This window comes from Phalacrocorax aristotelis, chromosome 1 (assembly GCF_949628215.1).
Source record: "Phalacrocorax aristotelis chromosome 1, bGulAri2.1, whole genome shotgun sequence".
NCBI lineage: Eukaryota > Metazoa > Chordata > Aves > Suliformes > Phalacrocoracidae > Phalacrocorax > Phalacrocorax aristotelis.
Genome location: NC_134276.1, coordinates 149791061 through 149812513, shown reverse-complemented (window position 1 = coordinate 149812513; position 21453 = coordinate 149791061). Strand labels below are relative to the sequence as shown.

The 21453-nt window shown below is 47.7% G+C and overlaps 1 protein-coding gene across 2 annotated transcripts in view; it reads left to right on the top strand.

Annotated features, from left to right (window-relative positions):
- Positions 1-16598, top strand: part of CECR2 (CECR2 histone acetyl-lysine reader) — a 97859-nt gene extending 81261 nt beyond the window's left edge. For both annotated transcript variants that reach the window (XM_075115553.1, XM_075115542.1), the window contains 11 exons: positions 2618-2774; positions 6502-6631; positions 6933-6970; positions 7069-7160; positions 7440-7566; positions 8977-9410; positions 10537-10665; positions 10780-11605; positions 13667-15074; positions 15937-16042; positions 16325-16598. In XM_075115553.1, the coding sequence (XP_074971654.1) occupies positions 2618-2774; positions 6502-6631; positions 6933-6970; positions 7069-7160; positions 7440-7566; positions 8977-9410; positions 10537-10665; positions 10780-11605; positions 13667-15074; positions 15937-16042; positions 16325-16330 (3453 nt within the window). In that variant the 3' untranslated portion in view covers positions 16331-16598. The remainder of the gene's footprint in view (positions 1-2617; positions 2775-6501; positions 6632-6932; positions 6971-7068; positions 7161-7439; positions 7567-8976; positions 9411-10536; positions 10666-10779; positions 11606-13666; positions 15075-15936; positions 16043-16324) is intronic.
- Positions 16599-21453: the final 4855 nt, after the last annotated feature.

The window sequence follows — 21453 nt, the reverse complement described above, 5'->3', positions numbered from 1 at the left end:
CTCTGAAAATCTGGCTATTTCTGTGTCTGAAGTGTCTTGAAGAGCCCATGCCATCATTGCTGCTGTCCTGCCAGCACTGCAGGGAGCAAGTGCAGTTGTCACGGGCATCTGCTGCAGTCCTTGGTGCTCACTACATTGCGCTTGTGGTTTCTGCTTTTCCATTTTCTTCTCTTCCTAGATCTGCTAGGATGACATCTTCTTTGCTGCAGATTGTCCTGTTGTTTTGTTGATGATGTATTTGTGGTGGGTTGATGAGGAACATGCTATGGATTCTGTGTTGCGCCATTACAGTATAGGGTGCTGAATGCACCCTGGATGCTTGGAGAGGCCCTGGTGTGAGCATTGTGGCTCAGATGTCGAGTTCGTGTTTCCGCAGGATGTAAATGGTGGAAGCTGTATGAATCCAGGGAAAGGGAAGGTCTGACCTGTGCACCAACAGTTGAAGAAATTAGTGTGGCTCACCAGGCTGGCTTAGATCTGCTGGCTTGGAGAATCTAGAGGCTGATGGTCACATCCTCAATAAAATATCTTTGTGTGCCGACTTCTGGTGGCTGGCTCCCACTCACCTCTTTCTTTTCCTAATTGCTGCAGAATCTGATGGTGTTTGGTTCCTATTGCAATTTAAAGATTGATCAAGAAAGTTAGGGGAAAACTAGTTGATGGTCAGGATCGGGCCTGAAAGGAAGATGTTTGCGTTGCATGAGTAGAAAATAGGATGGTAGAGTGGTTGAGAGGGATATGAAAAGACCCAAAAGTGGAAGTGTAGAGCCCAGCTCTGTAGGTTCTTGACCTCTGGTACTTGGCATAGCAGTTTCGGTCCTGGGCATCCTGGTGTTTGGATATTGATCGCTTGGAGGAGAGATCTGAGAGAGACAACTGGAATGATTAGGGAGCTGGAAGGATTGCTTTATAGGGAAACATTTAACCTAATTACAGAAACATGGGGGTTTTGTGTAAGTGTCTGAGGAAACCCATAAAGGCTGGAATGTGGCTGAAGAAGAGAATGTATGCTTGCCTTGAAGAGTGTAACCAGGAATAACCGGATGGAATGAGGGGATGAGAAATGAACATTAGACTGAATGCAAGGAGAAGCTGGCTAACCTAACACACCTTTAGGTTAGGTGTGTTAGGAAGGTGGGAGAAGAGTAAAGTACTAATATTTGGCAAAGATCTGGAAAGGAAAAGATGATGGGCAGAGTTCCCTTGTGGTGGTGAGATTGTGCTGTGGGTTTCACCTAAAAAGATTGGTACAGAACAGGTGGTTTTGCTGTCCAGTCTGTCCCTAGATGCAGGATATGGTCCTAAATTTGCCAAGAGTCCCAACACCCTCGCTTGGACACTTCTCTGTGGCTGTTGGTGGTTGAAGCATAATTCCCTTAATATATCGTTGCTGCTGGAGACAGGGAGATAATACATGATGTTTGTCCATGGAGGGCTGAAGGAGGAGATTGTAGAGTAGTGCTGTGTAGGGGAAAGGGAGGCAGAGGGGGAATGAATGTACAGTGAAACCAGACAACATTTCTTGGCGTTTATCAAAACACCTCAAGGTTCCATTTCTAGGCAATAAAACAAGGACAGAATAGTAATCATGGTGCCAGATTTTTTTCTGGGGCTTAATAATGGGCCTGGAGAAGGTGATGGTCTAAGCAGCAACCAAGGGACCCCAGCTGATTGCTAATCCTCAGGAAATCCTTAGGCCTTCTGCCTAAGCAGGGGTTGCTGGTTGTTCCCTGAAAATGAAGGTGGGGAAAACTGTGTGCACATTGTTCTTTTCTGATTGATATTACTTGCTGAAAATGGACACATACTTGGTCTTGCAGAATTCAAAGAGGTGGGAGTGGCTGGTAGAGGACCAATTCATTTGTCTTATAATTAAATTAAGCTAATAAAGGTAATTCCACACTGCCATATACATACACATTATTGGAGCATTAGGAGCAGGCAATCCCTGGTCTTGGAAGCCTGCAGTCTAAGTGGGATCAAACGCAGCCTTGTAGCCTGCTGGCAGTGGGGAACTAAAAAGCCAGGCATCCTTGAATGAAAAAACTGGTTGGGGGACCCAGCAGGACAACTGTCCAAACAAGCAAGTGAGAACTAGTTCAGGGGAGATTAGCACATAGAAATATGGCGGACCTTATTTTCAACAGGAATGGAAAACAATCCAAATGATACCTTAAGGCAAGGCTGTACCAGTCTCTTTTCCTGTCTTAAGTACTCTGTGTTTTATAGCAGAGCCAGGGTTGGGAGAGTAGTCCCTTCTGCTCACGCTTGCAACTCAGGGCTTTGCTACCTAGAAGGGGTAGAGGTGTTGTGTTGGGAGTGTCAACAGCCTGAATCCTTTGCCCTGGAAGGGAAATAGACACGGTGTGTCCCTGGCAGAGTGGCAGCTTGTCTAACCCATCGCTTCTCCTTCCGTTCAGCGCATGACAAATGACTTTCCTTTACGTGTTGCTTTTCATCTGAGAATTCATATGTATAAATTCTTTTTTTTCTTTTCTTTTTTTTTCCCAGCCATTCATTGTAGGTATGCTTTAATACTTGCTTAAAGTAAACCTGCCTCTGTTCAACCTTCAGTAAGCCAATTCATTACAGTTTTTGATGCACCATTTTGTCACAGGTAAACCCGAATGTGCTGAGTTCAGTGGAGAAGCAGAGGCGCAGAGAGGAAGAGGAGGAACGTCAGATCCTTATAGCAGTGCAGAAGAGGGAGCAGGAACAGCTGCTAAAGGAGGAGAGGAAGAGAGAGATGGAGGAGAAGGTCAAAGCAGTGGAAGGTATGTGCAGCCAGTGTGAAGCGGGGTGGAAGATTTCAAACCCGAGATTGAGATCTTGAATTAAGATCTTTCATTTGCATTCCTCCCCTGCCAGGCCTGCTAACAGGAATATCTTTTCTTGCACTTACCTCAGATAAATTGGTCTTACTGTAGCTTCTTTTCCTTTGTCTCCCTCAGTTTTGGTGGCTGTTCCTTGGTGCACCCTTTAATTGTGTTGCCTTCCTCAAAACATGCTCCTTTGCCCCAGCTGTACTTTTTTTTCCTGCTGTTTGTGGCGTTCCTCAGTTCTTTTCTTTCTCACCACTTGCCTCCTCATGGATTTCCCTGTGCACAAGATTACCTGGCTTTGTTCTTGCTGAATGGTATTTAGTCCTTGTGGCCCAATGTATGATGAAAGGAGGATTGCCTTTGAGGAGAAAGGGAAGGGGACAACATGGGAGTAGCAAGAGTAGTATTTTTATATTGCTACTGGCCTCATCAGTTGGAGAACTAAAGATGAGGGAACCAGGCTAAATAGAGCACCAGAGTTGGCAACTTCAGATGTTGGCCTTGTTTTTTCCTTGTTTTGAATTAAATGATGATTTAAGCTGTTCTGCAAGAAATAGCAGTGTTGCATTTAATACATCAGATTGAGGCACAGACAGCAGGCACTCAGCCAGTACATGTAAGCACTGGTGTCTAAGAGCAGGCTCATTTCTGACCACCTTCTTTCTGTCAGCCTCCCTTACAGGGATTCCTTTATCTGCTGCTTTTGCCACAGTGGCTGGCTGGGCTGTTGTAGCTCCAGGGAAAGGCTGAACATCTTCAGAGAACTGTGGTTGCAGTATCAGTATCATGCATCCTCAAGCAGATAAAGAATCAGAAAAGGAAAAAAAGATTAAGTTCATGCAAACCTTGTAAACTTTCCAAGATGAAACAGTCTGCTACCAGATGTTTGGTAGCAGACCAGATGTTATCTAAGAATAGTTTCTTTTACCTGCTTACCTTTTTACCCTTTAGAAAATTCAATCCTTTCTTGGACTTCATATATTCCTGGTTGCCAGTCCTAGCTAATCCAGCGCTTTAAACTGAGAATCAATTAGCTTCCGTATCTGCCGCAGATATCTGTTTCACCTTGGCAAATTACATGTTCTCTGTGCTTTAATTCTCCATCTCTATAGACAAAATTAATCTTGAAGTTCCAGAATTGCTGCAAAGGTAAATATACCTGTAAAAAGGTCTTGTTTTGATACAAGCCATGTCCTTTCTGGGTGAACGCAATCACTATATCATCTCATGCAAAGGCACCAGAGCCATGAGATTGGGCAGTAAACTGTTTTAAGCCAATTTAGCATACATTCATGCTTTTATTGGCAGAGATGCTTTTATTTTGGTTTGTGCAGTTTCCTCCAGTTTAGTTTAAACTTGTCGGTAGTCAGTTCAGGCTAAGTTGGGAGAGGTCTTCTTTTAAGCTGATGCAAAAGCTGTTTAGGAAGGTTATTTAAATGGCTGACTTGTTCAGTTAAATCACTGCAGTATTTTTCATCCTGAGAAACAGCAGCTATCCAGGTAGAACTTTGGCTTCTTAACTATTTTCCTTATTGTCAAGCACACCCTCCATTAGCGTTTACTTTCATGACAGTTCTTATGATGGTCGGAAAGTGATTTGAAAATTAAGTCATTTGTTTTGCTTTGTTCAGACTTGTTAAAACTGGACATCCGTTGACAGAGATTTGAGGGTAAAAAGATTTGCTTGTATTTTGCAGCCTGTTTGTGACTTAACATTAATTTTGTAAGGTCTTCTATAGAGAGGTGATGTGAAACACAGGGTAAAATATCTGCTGTCTGATGAACTTCATCAGCACTTTACCCACTTCAGAGTTTTGGACTGTATGCCTGTTCTTAGGTCACGTTTCTGTTTCCAGTCTGGAATTTGACTTCCCCCCACTCCAACACACGTCCCAGGTAGCGAGCCTCCTGCTGGGCCCATCTGTACTTTCCTGAATTTATGAGTTAAAGCAGCTTTCTAGATTTCTACCACAACAGCAGGTTAGAGTTTCCTGGTCCTCTTCTCAGATGCTGCTCCAACATTCTCTCTCGCGCATATGATTTTCTAGCTGTTTGAGGCACTTTTTAGGGTGTTGGTTAGATTTTGAAAGCTGCTGGGTAGGACTCAACCCAGGCCAACAGCATGACAGTGAGCTCTGCCAGTGATCTTTAACCTGCCATATTAATCACTTGCTGTGGTAGAGGGACCTGCCATTAATCCTGACTGGGCTTCAATCTGGTATCAGGGTAGTGGTCCCCAATTCCTGTCAGTTTACCAGGTCAGATCCTTGGCAGGCCTTGATGGATTTCTAACCATCACCTTACCTCTTGGCTGCTGTTGCCCTGAGGTTTTCCTTTTTCTGCCCAAGTCATTGCCTCATGTTTTTCTTACCTTTCTCACTTAGGCATCCGTTATAATGTTTTCTAAGTGATGCTAATTTTATGAAAGAAACATGAAGTTCTGAACTGTGCTTGGACAGACTCAGATAATCTGCAATTTGATGTTATAACAGATGTTGTTAGATTCTGTAGGACATCTTAGATCTAAGTCCTGTCCTCCCAAATTCAGTGCTACCCAGAGTCTTCTAATGGGAATTTTTTACTTTCTTTTACCAGTCTTTGACATATTTGTCCGCAGACCTCCTTGGAAATACCCACCTTGTAGCTATCCCTAGTCGTCTTGTGCTCTCAACCCCCATTCCAAGTTCTGTTTTGACTGACAGAGTAAGACAGCAAATTAATACTTTTCCACCAGAGCTGGTGCTTCTTGAGTCTTTGGCATTTTCCAAAGATGGACCCTCTGCTAGAGGGTGTCAGCCAAGTCTCCCCCATCTTTCTTTCACTCTGGCTGTTCCCCAATGTGGCCTGTTTTCTGGGGTCTTACTCCTATGACATCTCTCCTTGAACAGAATTCTGCTCCCACAGAATGTTGGTACAACCACAGGTGTTTAGCAAGTCAAATGAATTCACGTTTCCTATAAGTAAAAGGAAATGAGGTTCATAAGAGCCCATAAACTTTCTATTATGAAGCAATCTGTTAGCCAGCTGTCTGGTTGCAAACCACAAGTTATGTTACCAGCGTTGCTTCTTCCTGTCTCTCACCTCTTAAACCAAAGCTGTCCCAGTGGCCCTCCTGTGTGGCAGCTTGCTTGCTCTGGCCACTGGCCATTAAGGCCTACCTAAGCAATCTTCCCAAAGCTAGCAGTGGTGGAAGATAATAATGACCCCAGTTACTCACTGCCACCCTGCTGGTAGAACTTCACCCTTCCCTCGGCACTGCCCTTCATCCACTTTGGTGCAAAAACAGCTGCCTTGATCTCACCTGGCTGAGGTGAAGCATGTGGAGGTTGGTAACTTAACAAGCCAGCTCTTTCCATAGTGCTGATCTATGCCAAGGTCTGTGCATTGAACTTCTCTCTTTGTACCACGCCGTGGTCAGGAATTTGTCTGGAAGCTGCCTAGGGGAGCATCTGTATCATAGCAATGCTTCGAAATCAATGACTGTAAAGTCAAAGGTGTGTTGATGGTGCACTGTATTCTCACCTCCTCTGTTCCTGTGCTGTTGCTGCTTTTGCTGAAAGGACAAGAACATTTCACTGGAGTTCTTGAGAGCTGCAGGACCTGCCTTCATTTTCCCTGCAAGATGTTGTTGCCAAGGAGTGCTGAATGGTTTTTCACCTCTCCCCCCTCCCCACTGCAGAACGGGCCAAGAGGAGGAAGCTTCGTGAAGAGCGGGCCTGGCTGCTGGCGCAGGGGAAGGAGCTCCCCCCTGAGCTTTCCCACTTGGATCCCAGTTCCCCTACCAGGGAAGAGCGAAGGACCAAGGATCTGTGAGTATGCAACTGGGCATACAGCATGCGAGTGCATTGAAGTAGTGAGTACAGGAAGGAGGGGAGTGTGATCGTTCACAGGAATGAGGAAGGAGAATTGAGGAAGGAGAATTGAGGCTGGAGAACAGCAAGGAGTAAGCCAAGAAACATCTGGATTTGGTCCATGCTAGAGGAATGTTTGTGATGAGGCCTATTTGTCAGCGTTAGGGCACTCTGCATGGGGTGGAAGGGAAGATGAAGTACAACAGCATGTCTTATATGTCCTCAGTCTGCATATTCACTGTTGCGCTTCCCATTACAGCTTTGAACTGGATGATGAGTTCACAGCCATGTACAAAGGTAAGTCCTGTCCCAGCTTTCCCCTTTGCATGACTTGCTCAAAGTGAAATACTCCCCTGGGCGTGTGTATGTATTAACCTTTCTTTTTCTACTGCCAGTTCTAGATGTGGTAAAGGCTCACAAAGACTCTTGGCCCTTCTTGGAGCCCGTTGATGAATCGTATGCTCCCAATTACTACCAGATCATTAAGGTACGGAAAGTGGTCCAGCCATCTTGACTGATGCACTTTATTGACCAGGATGCAGTTTTTTGGAAGTGTTTTGAAGTTCTGTGGGCTGTGTTACCCTTGCAGTCAAACTGCATGACTCCAGTATCCCCTTCTAGCCTTGTAAGTCAAGGAAACCAAAGATGAGAGGCTGCCTCTCAGGAGAGGCTCCCCATCTCTTTTCTGTGTAATGAAGCTAGCTGTGCAGGTTTGTAAGCCCCACTACACTTGCTGTAACTGAGGGGAGGTTTTGTTGCATTTCAGGCCCCCATGGACATCTCTAGCATGGAGAAGAAGCTGAATGGAGGTCAGTATTGCACCAAGGAAGAATTTGTGGGCGATATGAAGACCATGTTCAGGAACTGTCTTAAGTACAATGGTGAAGGCAGCGGTAAGAGCAGTAAGATGCTAAGTTCACCTATTTGCAGTGTTCAGGCAAAGCAAACAGTGATCTCTTCCTATCACCAGTACTTGATTTGTGCTTGTTCTCTTTTGGGGTATTTTTGAGAGGCCGGATGAAAGAGGAGGAGCTCCTGAGTCATAAGGGCTGGGGTTTTAGTGAGGTTTTTAGCACAATTTGATCATGCTGAATTGGGGCATGGCATACTAAGGGTCTCCCATGTTAGTACATGGTGGAGGTAGAACATAGAAAGAGAAGAAAGTCTGATTATTTCTGAGCTCACTCCTTCATGTGCTTGTGTGTGTCTGTGTGCCCCCTTTTCTCATAATGTCTAACTCAGACTTTGAAAAGCATTGGAGTGTGGTTACCTCCCAGTGTTTGTTGAGTACCACAAAAAAGTGAGGAATGAACCAGGCTTGTCGTCCTTTGGATGGAAAATGTAATTTTTAGGTTACTTGGCTGTTGAATGAACAACATGAGTCTGCAAATGGGAAACCTGAAGTTTATTTGCCATGCCAATTAAAGTTCTATGTGATGCTTAGATAAGAAATCAGTTCCCATATGGTGGGTCATCACTGCAGACTGTACCTCACCAGCACCACCTTGAAAGGGAGAATAGTTAGAGCTACCCAGCTCGTCACTGTGGGCCCCAAGTAAAAGCATTTCTGCACTGCCAATGGGAGAGCTCTGTTTCCCGAGGAACTTCATGTTTAGTTTAGTAGAAACAACTGCAGTGTCATTTGCTTCAAGCCCTTGTAATTGACACTTCTCGCATGTCTTTTCCTTCCTATCCATTCCAATGAAAAGTAGGAGCCCCTCTGAGCAGAACTGTCCTGTGGAAATGACACAACGGGGACACTGGTGTTGGCAATAGCTTTTGTGTCAGGGTCAGCAAGTGCTTTAGAAACTGTACATGGATAAACATGTTTGCTGATTTTCTTCTGTCTTGTAGCATACAGCAGAGATTTGAATGAGTCCAAGAAAAGCCTCTGAGTGTAATCAAATAGCATTGCTGGAAGTTCACATTTCTTCTCTCAGCACTCTGCTGGCTAGCTGCGCAGGTCACGCATCTCTGCGAGCAGAGGTGGTGCTTCTCGTAATGTAATTCTTGGCACGATGCTGGGACACTGAGTTAATGCTGACTCTGCAGGCCGTGCTGCTAATGGTACTTTGTCATGCCTATGTGCCTGTCCTCTGGTGGGGTTATGGAATAAATCTGGTGCTGCATTGCTTATTGAGTTTAAGAATGCAAACCAAAGTCAACTAGTTAGAAACAAGTCTTCCTCAAAGAAACTTTGTGCAGGGGAGATGGTTTATCTGATGGGGAAAGTCTGATGTTGCTTAATTGTTTCTCCTCTATAAGGCTCTGTCCCTGATGTTGTTGGGTTTTCTTGACTGCAGAATATACCAAGATGGCTTACAACTTAGAGAGGTGTTTCCACCGAGCAATGATGAAGCACTTCCCTGGGGAAGATGGAGACACAGATGAGGAGTTTTGGATCAGAGAAGACGGGAGACGAGAGAAGAGGAGCCGACGGACTGGCCGCTCTAGCACAGGCAGTGTTTGGACTCGGTCACGAGACCCAGATGGACCAGGCAAGAGGCAGCAACGTCTAGAAAACGGAGGAAAACCTCCACCATATCGAGCTACTTCCAGGGCTCCTGCTTCTTCCTCCTCTTCCTCTTCCTCCTCCTTCTCCTCATCCTCTGCAGAGGATCCAAGTGGCAACCCAATGCAGCCTCCTCGAGAAGTGGGCCCTTCCAATGGGCGAGGTTTCCCTCGCTCTCTGCAATATGGCGGCATGCCCAGCCCTGTGCCACATCCTGGCCAGATGGTAAGGAGCAATTTCTGCTGTTCTTCACCCATGAGGCCTGCGGAAGGAGGGAAGTAAAGGGGAATGAAGCTTTCTACTGTTAAATTCCCTACTGCGTGGCAAGAACATTTTCCCAGAGGTTAAGGGTCAGGGCTATGGTTTCTACAGCTGAAACTTTTCAGGCTTAGTTTTAAACTGGTACTGTTTCAGTCTTTGCCACGCTAGCTGGGAACAGTCTCCTAACATTTCCTATGGCCAGCATGTCCCTGTGTGGGCTTGTGCCAGCCCTGGCTCCTGCAGTTCTCTTCTCTCCTTAGAGAGTTATCCCATTGTGCATGGAAAGCAATCACATTTCCTCTCTTAACCTCCAGTTTATGATTCTGAACAAGCTGGTCTTCTATCTCAATTGTTTACAGATGCCTGGTAACTTTGTGCCATCTGTATATGACTGCATTTTGTGCCTTGAGTATTTATAAAAGCAGTAAACAAAATCAAACACAAGACCACTGTGGACTGCAGCAGTGACCTCCCTTTAGCCCAACATTTCTTCTCTGAATGCCACCTGTTCTGCATCCCCTCTGGGCTGTTCCTCACCCATCCTTCACTGCCTTTTTCATTTTACCCAGTGATGTCTTGTGGTGTGGTATATCAGCTGTTCCTCTGACATCCAGGCTACCCGTCATCCTTTCAGCTAGAGATCTAACAAAATGTTTAGAGTGATTCTTGTGATGCAGATAGCGGAAGGCAGTAGGAGAGCTGGAGGCAATGAGTATTTTGAAGGAAATCCAGCACGTTCCCCTGTCGTCCTGCTTGCATACTCTTTCCTGTTGTCCGCTCCTCTTCTTGGACAGAACCACTGCCCCCTCCAGTCTTGTTTGCTCCCAGTAGTTGGGTGGGAAATGAGTGTATTGTAACCTCAAGCCCAGGGACACGTGGCTGGGGTGTGAGATAGTGGCTTTGGCAAGGCAGCTGTGTCACCTCATAGGAAAGAGACTACAGGTTTTTCATGGTATCTCAAAAAAACCTGTCCACTCATCCATGTGGTTCTTCCAGCCTTGGCTTACCCTCACGTGCAGCAGCTCTGCTGCTTTTCTGCACTTCAAAAATTGTTTTATTTCTTCCTCCTGCACCCCTCCCCGTCCACCAGAGACCAGCTGTGCCAGGAACGTTTGGTCCCCTGCGTGGATCAGATCCCACAAAACTTTATGGCTCGCCACGAGTGCCTGAGCCTCATCCTGGAGATCCGGTCCAGCAGCACCAGCACTTTGCCATGCAGGTAAGAAACACTGCAGCCAAGGGATCAGCACCCTGGGACCCGCAGGTCTCCTCCACTTCTCGGTGCAATGCCTCTCACCGAGACCCACCTTGTCTGTCTCTCTCTCCTCCCCAGCCGGCCATGGGACTGAGTGAGCACCGTGGGCACAGGCTGGCCGCCCCGGAGAAGCAGGCATGCGCAGGACCAACCCACGTCACCGGCCTCGGCCCCCGGCCAGGCGCTCTGCAGCTGGGGCGCATGAGTGGCCCCCCACCTGATGCCGTCTACCCACCAGCCCAGTTCCAGCAGGGCTTCCTCCCCCCAAGGCACAACGGGCCCGCCGTGAGGCCACCGGAGGGCTCAGAGGTCCCCCCGGGGCACATGTACCGGCCCTACAAGTACCTGAACCGTGCACACCCAGCCCTGTGGAATGGCAGCCACGGACCTACTGGCCAGGGCACCGTGGGGCCAGAGGAGAAGGCGCCCATGGGGCCAGGGCCCTCACTCCAGCCCCGCGCCCTGGGTCATATGATGGACCCCCGCGCCATGAGGCCGCCGCTGCCTCCTAGCCAGTGGACCGAGCAATCGAATTTCCTACCTCACGGGGTGCCTCCCTCAGGGTATATCAGACCACCTGGGAAAGCCACCAGCCAGAGGATGCCACAGCCACCGCCAGCCGCTCTGTTTGGGGGACCGCCTCAGGTTCAAAGAGGGTGCCAGGGTGGGGACTCCATGATGGACAGCCCAGAGATGATCGCCATGCAGCAGCTGTCCTCCCGCGTGTGCCCACCGGGTGTGCCTTACCACCCTCGTCAGCCACCCCCACCGCACCTCCCCGGACCCTTTCCCCAGCTGGCTCACGCCGCCTCTGCCACCAGTGTGCAGCCTCCGAAACCTGTTGTGGGGAATGGGAGCTCCCAGGATCCCACCAGTCAGACCATGGAGCCGGAGAGCAGCCAAGGTAGACCCTTGAGCGCCCACCTGCCAACGTGGCAGCCCCTGCCTGTAGCGTTTCACCTTTCCTGCCTGACCCTTTGCTCACTGCCAGGCTTCCCTCCTGCCCACAGCCCAGCATCACTGCTTCCCTTGCCCGTGCAGGCCCTCTGCCCGCCGGTGTGCACTTGCAAGGAGGGTGCGGGAGCACCCCCAGGCCAGCTTAGTTGCTCTTGGGCTCCAAACTTATAGGGTCCCAAACTTTAACTGCCTTACAGATGCACTAAACTTGTGCCTGCAAATGTGGTTTTATTTGGATTTGTACCACTAGAGAAGTAAATATATGCCCTGACTTTCACGCATACCAGCGCCAATTTTAAGCAGTGGCTGAGGCTTAGCTGGGTTTTTTTCCTAGAAAATAATTAAAGTCTTGATTAAGTAGTTGTGGGACACACATTTTTTTACACATCTTTTTTGAATCTAAAGCGGAATATATTTTGTTCTCTAGCCATCGCTTAGACTTTTCTAAGGTGGTTTTGTTTCACTGTAGCCTGCCAGAGGTCCCCTCTGTCCCAGCTATACCTGCAAGCTATCAGCTTGTCATGGGGTGCAAATGCAAAGCATAGGCTGTAGTGCATCTAGAGCTTACTTGGAGTTCATATGAAAATTGGATCTGCAGAGAGTTAGGTAGGGAAAGAAGATTTTATGTGAATAAATGGTTTAAATACACTCCTTTGAATATATGTCAGTGCAGCTTCTCCTCTGAAACGCACATGTGCCTTGTGAGTTTAATATCTCAAGGTCTTCACACAACAGGACTGACTGAAGGCCCAGAGCAGCAGTGTCAGTTCAGGTGGGATAGCAGCATGTCATGTGTGCCATCGCAAGTTTCTTTCTAGTTGAATTTAATTCATTCTAGCTGCTAAACTAGAGATCAAAAAAAAAAAACCCACCCTTAAAAATAAGGCAAACCTAAAGTAGAGATCAAAAAACCCCAGAGATCAAAAACAAAATTTTTTTTCATTAATTCTAGCTGGTAAACTAGAGATCAAAACCCTTGCATCTTTTATCAATCCCTCGTGTGCTTTGCACTAAAAGGAAACTCTTTCCTTGTGTGGCATTGCTTAAAAGTCGTCATCGTTTAACTGTGCTGGATATAGAACAGAGACCAGGAGAGGACGTTGAGTAATTGCAGGGCAGAGCAGTTGCCTCTCCAAATCATGGTTGGTTAAAATATGGCTGTGATCAGCTCTGCAGCATCTCAGTGTGTGGTAGTGCTTCTGCCCAAGCTCTGGACACGTGGGGTTTGTGGACCAGAAGGGGCAATGCAGCCTGAAATCAAGCTGCCATTGACCTGGCTTCTTATCTTACTGTCATGTGGACCCCACTGCAGTATTTCCCAACTCTGCCTCTCATCAGGAGCCTCTGCACACCCAGGTGTCAGACCAAACCCACATGTGCAGTGTTACTCTGGGGCAGGTATGACTTATCAGTGCTACTACAGTGTGCCTGTATCTTGAGCGTTCAGTCTATGTGTACTATCTTTCCAAGAGAGGTGCAACCTCATGGGTAGTTTTTAAAAGAGCTCTTTTAAAAGAAGCAGCTACTAAATGTCACCCAACTTTGCAAAAACACACTTCAGAATTGCTAAAGTTCTCTGAAGGGAAGACTATTTGATGGGTGTGAGAGGGAGACTGCAGCCCTGCAGAAGAGCAGTTGTCCTGGTGCCACGCTCCAACAGTCCTGTAGAGAGGTTTGAGTAGAGGACAGGATAGTGTAGGCTTTGGAGTGTGTACTTTGAAGCCTTCAATAGAAAGCTGCTGCTTCTCTTCCATTTACACAGTTCAGAAAGCAGGGTGCTTTCTCCATCCAGATGTTAGGGACTTGTCGGACAGAGCTGCCCAGCAACTTTGGGTCAGCAGCAAAAGAGGGTGTTGAGAGGCTACTTTGGTAGATCTGGTTAAGCCAGCAGGAATTAGTCTTTGGCACATGTGCTTTGGCTGAGTGTTAGGCATGTGTATGTGTCGGGTGGGGAGGGCCAATTTCCAAAATTAGACCAATGTGTGACTTTTCCCCCCTCTCTTTCCAGTGGAGCCGCCAGCAGGCGTGGACGAGAAGGCTCAGTGCATTGGCATTCCTGATGGGGCCTACGCCAAACTCCTACCTCATCCCAAGCCCCCACTGCCCATGGAGTGTACCAGGCGCGCCTTGCCCCCAGACGGGGAGGGGGACAGCTCCAGCGTGAAGGGTGACCTGAAGGCAGGGCACGGCAAGGGCACATGGCCGGTGGACAGTAGCTACGCCAGTGGCCCAGGCTGCGTGAGGGACCTGGTGCCCACCTCTGACAGAGGGGGTCCCCTGCCTGAGAACGGGGCGGCGGGCGAGGGGCCAGCAGCCGGCACTGAGGGGAAGGGGCTAGCCACCAACATGCTGGAGAAGCCCCTCTGCGGCGGGGGGAAAGCTCTGTCTGAAGCAGCTGTGCCTTGCATGGGGCAGGGCACTGGCCTCCCCGGCATGGACACCAGCTCCATGGGGGCCACCCCCAACCAGTTCCACCCTCTCTACATGCCTGGTCTGGAATACCCAAATTCAGCTGGCCGGTACCACATCAACCCAGGCCTCCAGGGGTTTGGCCCAGTGATGGGGGGGAAACCACCTCCTCCCGCATCTCACCCCCAGCATTTTCCCCCACGGGGCTTCCAGCCAAGCAGCGCCCACCCCAGTGTCTTCCCCCGGTATCGGCACCCGCAGGGCATGCCCTATCCCTACCAGCCGCAGCCTCAACCTTCCTACCACCACTACCAGCGACCGCCCTACTATGCCTGTCCACAGGGCTACTCGGACTGGCAGAGGCCTCTGCACCCCCAGGCCAGCCCCAGCGGGCACCCCACTGCCCACCCACCCCTGGCCAGACCCCCTTTCCCAGAGCGGGGGTCTGCCAGCAGCTTGCAGGGCTGCGAGGCACTGAGCACTGCCCTGGCCTCTCCCAACCGCATGGACATAGCGAGTGCCAAAGAGGTTTCTCCAAGCGACAGGCAGGATCTGGGGCCTGAAGACGAGAAGTCTGAAGAATCCCAGGAAAGACCGGAGAGTCCCAAAGAGTTTCTTGATTTGGACAACCACAATGCGGCCACAAAGAGGCAAAGCTCGGTGGCAGCAGGGGAGTTCCTCTATGGAGCCCCGCCACCGCACCTGGGTTCGGGGATGGGATTCAGCCCGTCGGCTTTCCCTCCCCATGGGATGATGTTACAGACTGGCTCTCCTTATGCATCACGGCATCCTGCCAGTCATTTCCAGCCCAGGACGTATGGATCACCCATGAATGCTCACCTGTCTCATCACCCTGCCTCCGGCCAGGCCAATGGCCTCTCTCAGGAGGGACCCCTGTACCGCTGCCGGGAGGAGAACGTAGGTCACTTTCAGGCCTTGCTGATGGAGCAGAGAGGCAGTGGAGGTGGCATGGGGGGGCCACCCCAGGACTTGTATAGACCCTCGGGGTAAGATCGTGTTTTCTGCAAGAAGGCAAGGCGGGAGGGGGGTGATGCCTGGGTGATGATAAGTGTTTGGATGTTCCTGAAAGGACATGGGTTGAAGTCAGAGGAAATGGAAAGTGCTGTTGAGAGGCTAACAGATGACTCTCAGACCCTTGGAGTAAAAGGTCACTTAGACCTTTCTGTAAGCTGGAGAGAGTCTTGTTGCAGCTCCTTAAAAACAAGTAGCAATAATTATCACGGGAGACCTGTTAGCCTGTCCCATCCATCTCATCCACACACCAGTGCTTTGTTTTATCTCACAGTGTTTCGTTAATGTGTTGTCCAGGGTTGTGCACCTCTTAATCAAATGATCTCTTACCATTTTCTTTGCAAGAATTTTATTGCATCTTCCTCATAGCAGGGCAGGGCAGAGTAGTTAACTAAAGTTATGAACTTGTTATGAACTCCTTCACTTTAATGTTGCCCCTTTTTTCCCTTCTTCTTGCTTTGCCCTTCCTCTCTGTCTCACATTTCCCTCGCAGAAAATTATTTCTCACTGAGATTGTGCATATCACATTTTATTCCAGAGTGGAAACTTCTGTTACTCAAAAAATTCCCTGTCCAGATTTTATGTGCTCAACTGCTACTGTTTTGTCATAGTCCCAGCACGACAGTCCGTCATCAAGTATTCAGGGGGCTTGGCTTACAACTAAGTCATTGTGGGGGTGGCATGGATTAAAGGTTGTGTTTTGGGGGAAAGCCAGAAAGAAAAATACACGAGATGCATGCTTGTATGCAAATGTCTTATGTATGCATTCAACCAAGTAGATGAGATTTGCTCTTGATGTTCATGTGCTAAAACTCTCTCCATTCAACCTGGCTCCAGAATGCAAATGCATCAGGCTCAAGTTGCCTTCCCGAAGGTGCCTACAGCAACCATGTCCCGGGAAGATTTGACGCTACAAAAACCATCAGCATTGCCTCTGGATCAAGTAAGGGCCCCTAAAGAGAGCAGAGTTGAAATGCGAGTCCTACTCCTTGAACCGGTGGGAAGGGAGAAGTGTTGGATGAGAGCGGGAAGCACTGGAGGAAGCTGGGAAGTGAGCTGCTGCCCTACAGAGCAGTTGGGGATGTCTCTGTAGTCTTAGCTAACACTAAAACATAACCTAGGCGGACCGATAGTGCTAGCTTTGAACTGGTGGCATGCAATCATGAGGTTACTCTTTTCTAAAGCTGCTAGCTAAAGCCTCCAACTCTTGTTCTTCCTCTTCCAGAGCTAGTCAGAGGAAGGAAGGACCTCATGAAGACGAAAGCCACACGTGATTTGGACAAGGGGGAGGAGGGGCAGGCCTTCCTCCCACCCTCCCCTCGCCCGAGCAGCATGTAGCTTCCTGGGTCCGTGGAACATGATGCCTCACGGCTTTTGTGTTGGAAACCCGGAGTGGTGCTAGGCCCCAGCCAGCTGAGCAGCTGGCTCGCCACCGCGACAAACTAGTGGCTTTCTGTGACCGGAGACTGCGTCTTGTTCAGGGTTTGAGGGATTTTTTTGGGTGGGGGGGGCGGGGGTGGGGGCAGAAACTTTCATTGACTGCTAACTCAGGTATATTTTTCAGGGTGGAAGAGGATGATGATGGAATTTTACTTGTAGTATTAATGTGTGTGTTTTGGAGCTGGATCCAGTTTACAGAATTTAACCTGTTGCCTTTTTAAATAAATTTCTGTTGTTGGTGAATGTATTGTACATAATAGGGGAGGGGGTGGGCCCAGCTTGTAGTGGGCTTAGCACTGGAGGAATCCTTAACTGTTTACAATCATATCACACTGAAATCTTTCAGGATAGGGTAAGGGTTTGGGGGGAGTGGGGAGAGGTGAGGGAATGTGTGATGGATGACTTGCTGTCCTCCTTCCTGTCCTCTGCAACCAAGACACAACCTGACGGTTGGTTGACTTAATAGCAGGAATTGCTCAGGAGCATAACATGTCCTCCTTTTTCTCTTGTCTTCTTTCTCCTTCCCCCCCTCACCCCTACCTCCACCCCTCTGGATCCAGGGCCTGAGTGCACTTCCAGCTCCTGTCATCATGGGGGAACAAGGAAACCAGGACCAGGAATTGAAACCAGAACAGGACATTCATGGCATTGTCCCTTCTGCTAGTATAGTACCCTTCTCCCTGCCTTTCTGACAGGAGAAATATATGCTCTAGAAAACAGAAAATGGCATAAGTGGTCATCTTAGACTTATTTTGGTGAAACCAGTGCAGCTGGGGGTGGAGCAGCACCTGTAGAACAAACTTTGTGCCCTGCTGTCCGAGGAGAGGAGCTGAGTCCCCATCTTTCTTTCTCTGACCCTTGGCTATATTCACTTCTTACCAGCAGCAAAGCAGAAAGTACCTCAGGGTTCCTGATCATTCTCAGTTGCCTGTGGAGGAGGAGGAGGAGCATGAGGCTGCTTTGGAAGAATGGTTGGTTTACTGCGGTGTGAGCCATTTGTGGCCTATGGAGTTGGATTTGGGGTTTGGAAGTTACAGGTGAATCAGAAAGCACTGATTTGGCATCATATGTTGGGGTGTCGCAGCTCAAGGTTTGAGGGACAAGAAGGCTGTGTGCTCAAGCTGAGTTGGTTTAACTTTGTCATCACTGATGACGTAGCAGCAGGTCCTACCTAGCAGGGCTAGTGGCAGCTTCCCTCAGAGGCTGTGTGCAGTCTGCAGGGGATTTCCTCCCCAGTTGTAGTACTGCAACTATGGGAAATCCATGTGTGCCAGCACTTCTTCAGCCACTGGCGTTCAAATCTAGTTTTGGTGAATGCGTTCAGTAGGAATCTCATCTGCATTTATTCACATTATAAAGCTAACAAGCAAACACAGCTAATTATTCCTGGGGGAGCTGGGGTAAAACAGGGGAGTTGCTACACTACAAGTCTGGGCAGCAAGATCTGCTGGGACCACAGCCCTAGTGGGCAGGCTGCTGGTTGCACTGGAGGGACAGTGGTATGGTTAAAAGGAGGATGTGCCAATGCACTGGACAAATTGTGCTAGCAAAAGCATAAGTGGCAGCAGAAGTGAAGACAGAGCAGCATGCCCTTTAGTCTGTGGTACTAGCTAGGGGAAGGTCTTTGTCTCCAGGTTTCTGGAGAACTTTGCTGGCTGCTTTGTTGTCTTGGATGGCGCCATCACCCATATCTTTAGCTGGATTGCACTAGCACACATGACTGCAATGCCTTTGTCCTGCTGTGTAGATCTACCATGGGCTGGCAAAGCTGAGCAAATGGTAGGTAGCATCCAACTGAGCCATTACTCCTTCTGTCCTAAGCTTTTGGAAGCACAAAAAGCCTAAAAGATGAGAAATATTCTTTCTTGAAATAGTTAGAACAAGGAAGGACTGCCACATTAGTATCCTCTTACCAATGAGTCTCACTGTTCTGTTGCTAAAGTACTTTTGCCTCTGATGAGCTGTGCAGAGCCAAGGCATTTTCCAAGCCTAACAGGAGTTAAACTTCTTCACCCTATTCTCACAAGCGTGTTTATAAATGCTGTTGTTCTTACTCACTGCTGCAGCTAGCCTGTGAACTATCGCTGCTGTCTGGTTAGTCCACTGAGTTGCCTGGGACAGCTGGCTCCTCTGCAAGGGAGTATAATGTGAAATACTTAAAATATCTATCTATAGATGCCATTACATTATGAAAAGGAGATTTTTTGTGTGTGTGTGTTCATCTGTCAGGGAGCAGTTGTCACTGGGGGATTGGTATAACTGGAATAGATAATCCTGAAGGTTGTCCTTTGCCTGAGAAGCAGGTAACTGCTCTCCCCAGCCAAGACTATGCTACAGCTCATCCAAATTTGTCCCGGATCTGAGGGTCTGCTGCTGGCTTGTCAGCTGCAGTGGGTTTTCAGAGATATGCTCCAGCTGCTTGGAAACGCAGGTCTGGATACTTCCGTGAATGGAGGTACTGAAGCAGTAGTAGGTATTTAAGAAAAAATGTGCAAGTATGACTGCTCTTCAGGACAATAAACCTGACCCCTAACAAATGAAAACATGGTTGCTCCCCCTTGTAAAGCAATCTTTAGTTCATTATGCATATTAAAATATTTTGAAATAGCACATTTAAAAATAGAGGAACCGTAAAATATAACTTGTAGCAAAGTATTTGAAATTCTGGAAATGTGAATGTAGATTCTGCAAACAACCCTTGCTGGGCTTCAGCCTGTCTCACCTGTATCACAGATAGTTACCCAAATATTTGAAGTGCCTTTCATTCAGCTCATTGTGAACTTTGTGGAACAGGAGGTTTTTAGAAGCTATAAAAAAACCCCAACCAAGCTGAAGCACTCTTGGCCTTCAGCTGGAACTGGCACTGAAAACATGGTTCTAGTGGTCATGGTATCTGGATGAGCACCAAGCCCAGATCAAAACAGGGGACAAATAAGAAAGGCAAGAATTGCTTGTGGCCTGCCTGGAGAGGGTAGTGGAGTGTTAGTGATAAATACCCTGAGGATCCTGTATGGAGTGTGTGACATGAAGATATTATCCCCTACCTGATATAATGGAAATCTGGAAGAAGGGTTTGACTTGTGGATGGTAGACAAAACAGAGTAGTGAAGCTGATTCCCTCTGGGGTGGTTTCTAGGTAAATGGCTTTTGATGTAGTCAGTAATTCTTATTAAAGTGACTAACAAGCTGCTGTTGTGAGGATACACATGGTTTATATTAGAAAAGTACTAATATAGTGTAGGGGTAACTATGGCTGGGCTACAGGGATAGGGCTATCCTGGGGACAGGCCGCGCTAAGGGAGAGAGCTGCTTGTAGAATCTTAGCTCAGAGTTTCCAGACTTTCAAATGCTTTGTTCACAAGTGTTTGGATTTTATTTTTTTCTTCTTTTCTTCTTTTTGTGATTACATCTAGGGATGCCCTAAAAATCAGAGCTCTATCTCACTAGCTACAATCTTGAGCAAATCACAGAAAATTGGCACTCTTCAGAGGGCACAGGGCTGGGAGCAGATTGCTGGGGTGGAACACCAGTGGAAATACACAGGGAGAAGCAGAAAATGTGTATTTTATAGTTTATGGTTTCCTAACCCATGCTCTGCAGGGCTGTTATGTAGATATTAGGAAAGAGACAGGTTTAAGGAAGGGTTTAGAATATAATAAAGTGGCAGGTTTTTATGTGCAGAGTGGTACTTTTTGCCACAGGTTGGCATACAGTGCAGGAGAAGTGTAGCTGCATTTTAAAATACCCTGGCTTTTGAGTGCCATATTGTGCCACTATCTTAAATATTTTAACACAATACAGAGAAATTCTGGACTCTGTTTGGAAGCCCTCTTTCTCATCCCCCAGCACTGTTGTAGTATAGTAATTACCAGTTGGTCCTTCTTCAGCAAGCATCTTGAGCTAGTGACTTTGCAAAGTTTCCTGTAGCTATTACTTTTCCCATACGGAGGATGTGTTTTGCTGTAATTATGGATTTCGCATTAAATGAGACTATATAATATGTAGAACAAATACTATGTTGACCATGATTGAACATGCCAAAAATTTCCAATATTCTCAGATGAGGTTTGTATGCTACTTGGGCTTTTTAGCATCTTGCTTTCCCCACCGCCTTGCCCTTTGCAAGTGGTGTGTGGTGTTCCCAAGATGTGCAATTGCCATTATAGATGCCATTGTATAAACTTCCCCTGGGACTCTGGAAGCTTCAGGCATCTTAAGCACTACAGGGCCTGGCAATTCAGCTTGAGTATTTTAAGAAGGCCAGTCAGTAGGCTTCACAGTGATTTTTTAGCTGTGCCCAGCAGAAGTTCACCATCTATAAATTCCATAGTGTGACCGACCAAACCACTCAGTAGCAATCCAAGGCACCAGCCTGCAATGAGGAGGACAAAAGAGGAAAGTAAATTTGAAGCTTCAAGGCCCAACTAGTTTGATTTGTGACTTTAAAGTACATGGAGACACTTTTCTTGGAAGAGCTTCTGATCCTTTCTTCTCTGCCAAATGCCTTTCCCATGCAGACTTTCCGAAATGAATCTCCTGTGTATATTTTTGTAAGTGTGGTTTCTCGGGGTCTTGGAGAGCTATCAGCTTCTTGATGTCTTATTTGAAAGCTAGTCACAGAGGCTGTCTTTCATTCTGCTGACTGAGGCAGTTCCCTTGCAGCTTCTCACCCCAACACTTCTCCATTTAAAATGAAAGTATAATTAGAAAACAACCTTCCTTTTTTTCCTCTACTGATCTCTGTCAGTCTTCTGTGCATCTCTGTGTTCAGCTGGGGGTGTTTCTTTGCTCTTGGTGGCTTTGTTCTGCCTTCCTTTTCCAAGGAGACAGTGTTGCCATGTGCATTGTGGAGTTTTGGAGAAGGCGCTGAATCAAGTGATGGGGAAGAGCCATCCCGAGGGGTGGCTTGGAGAA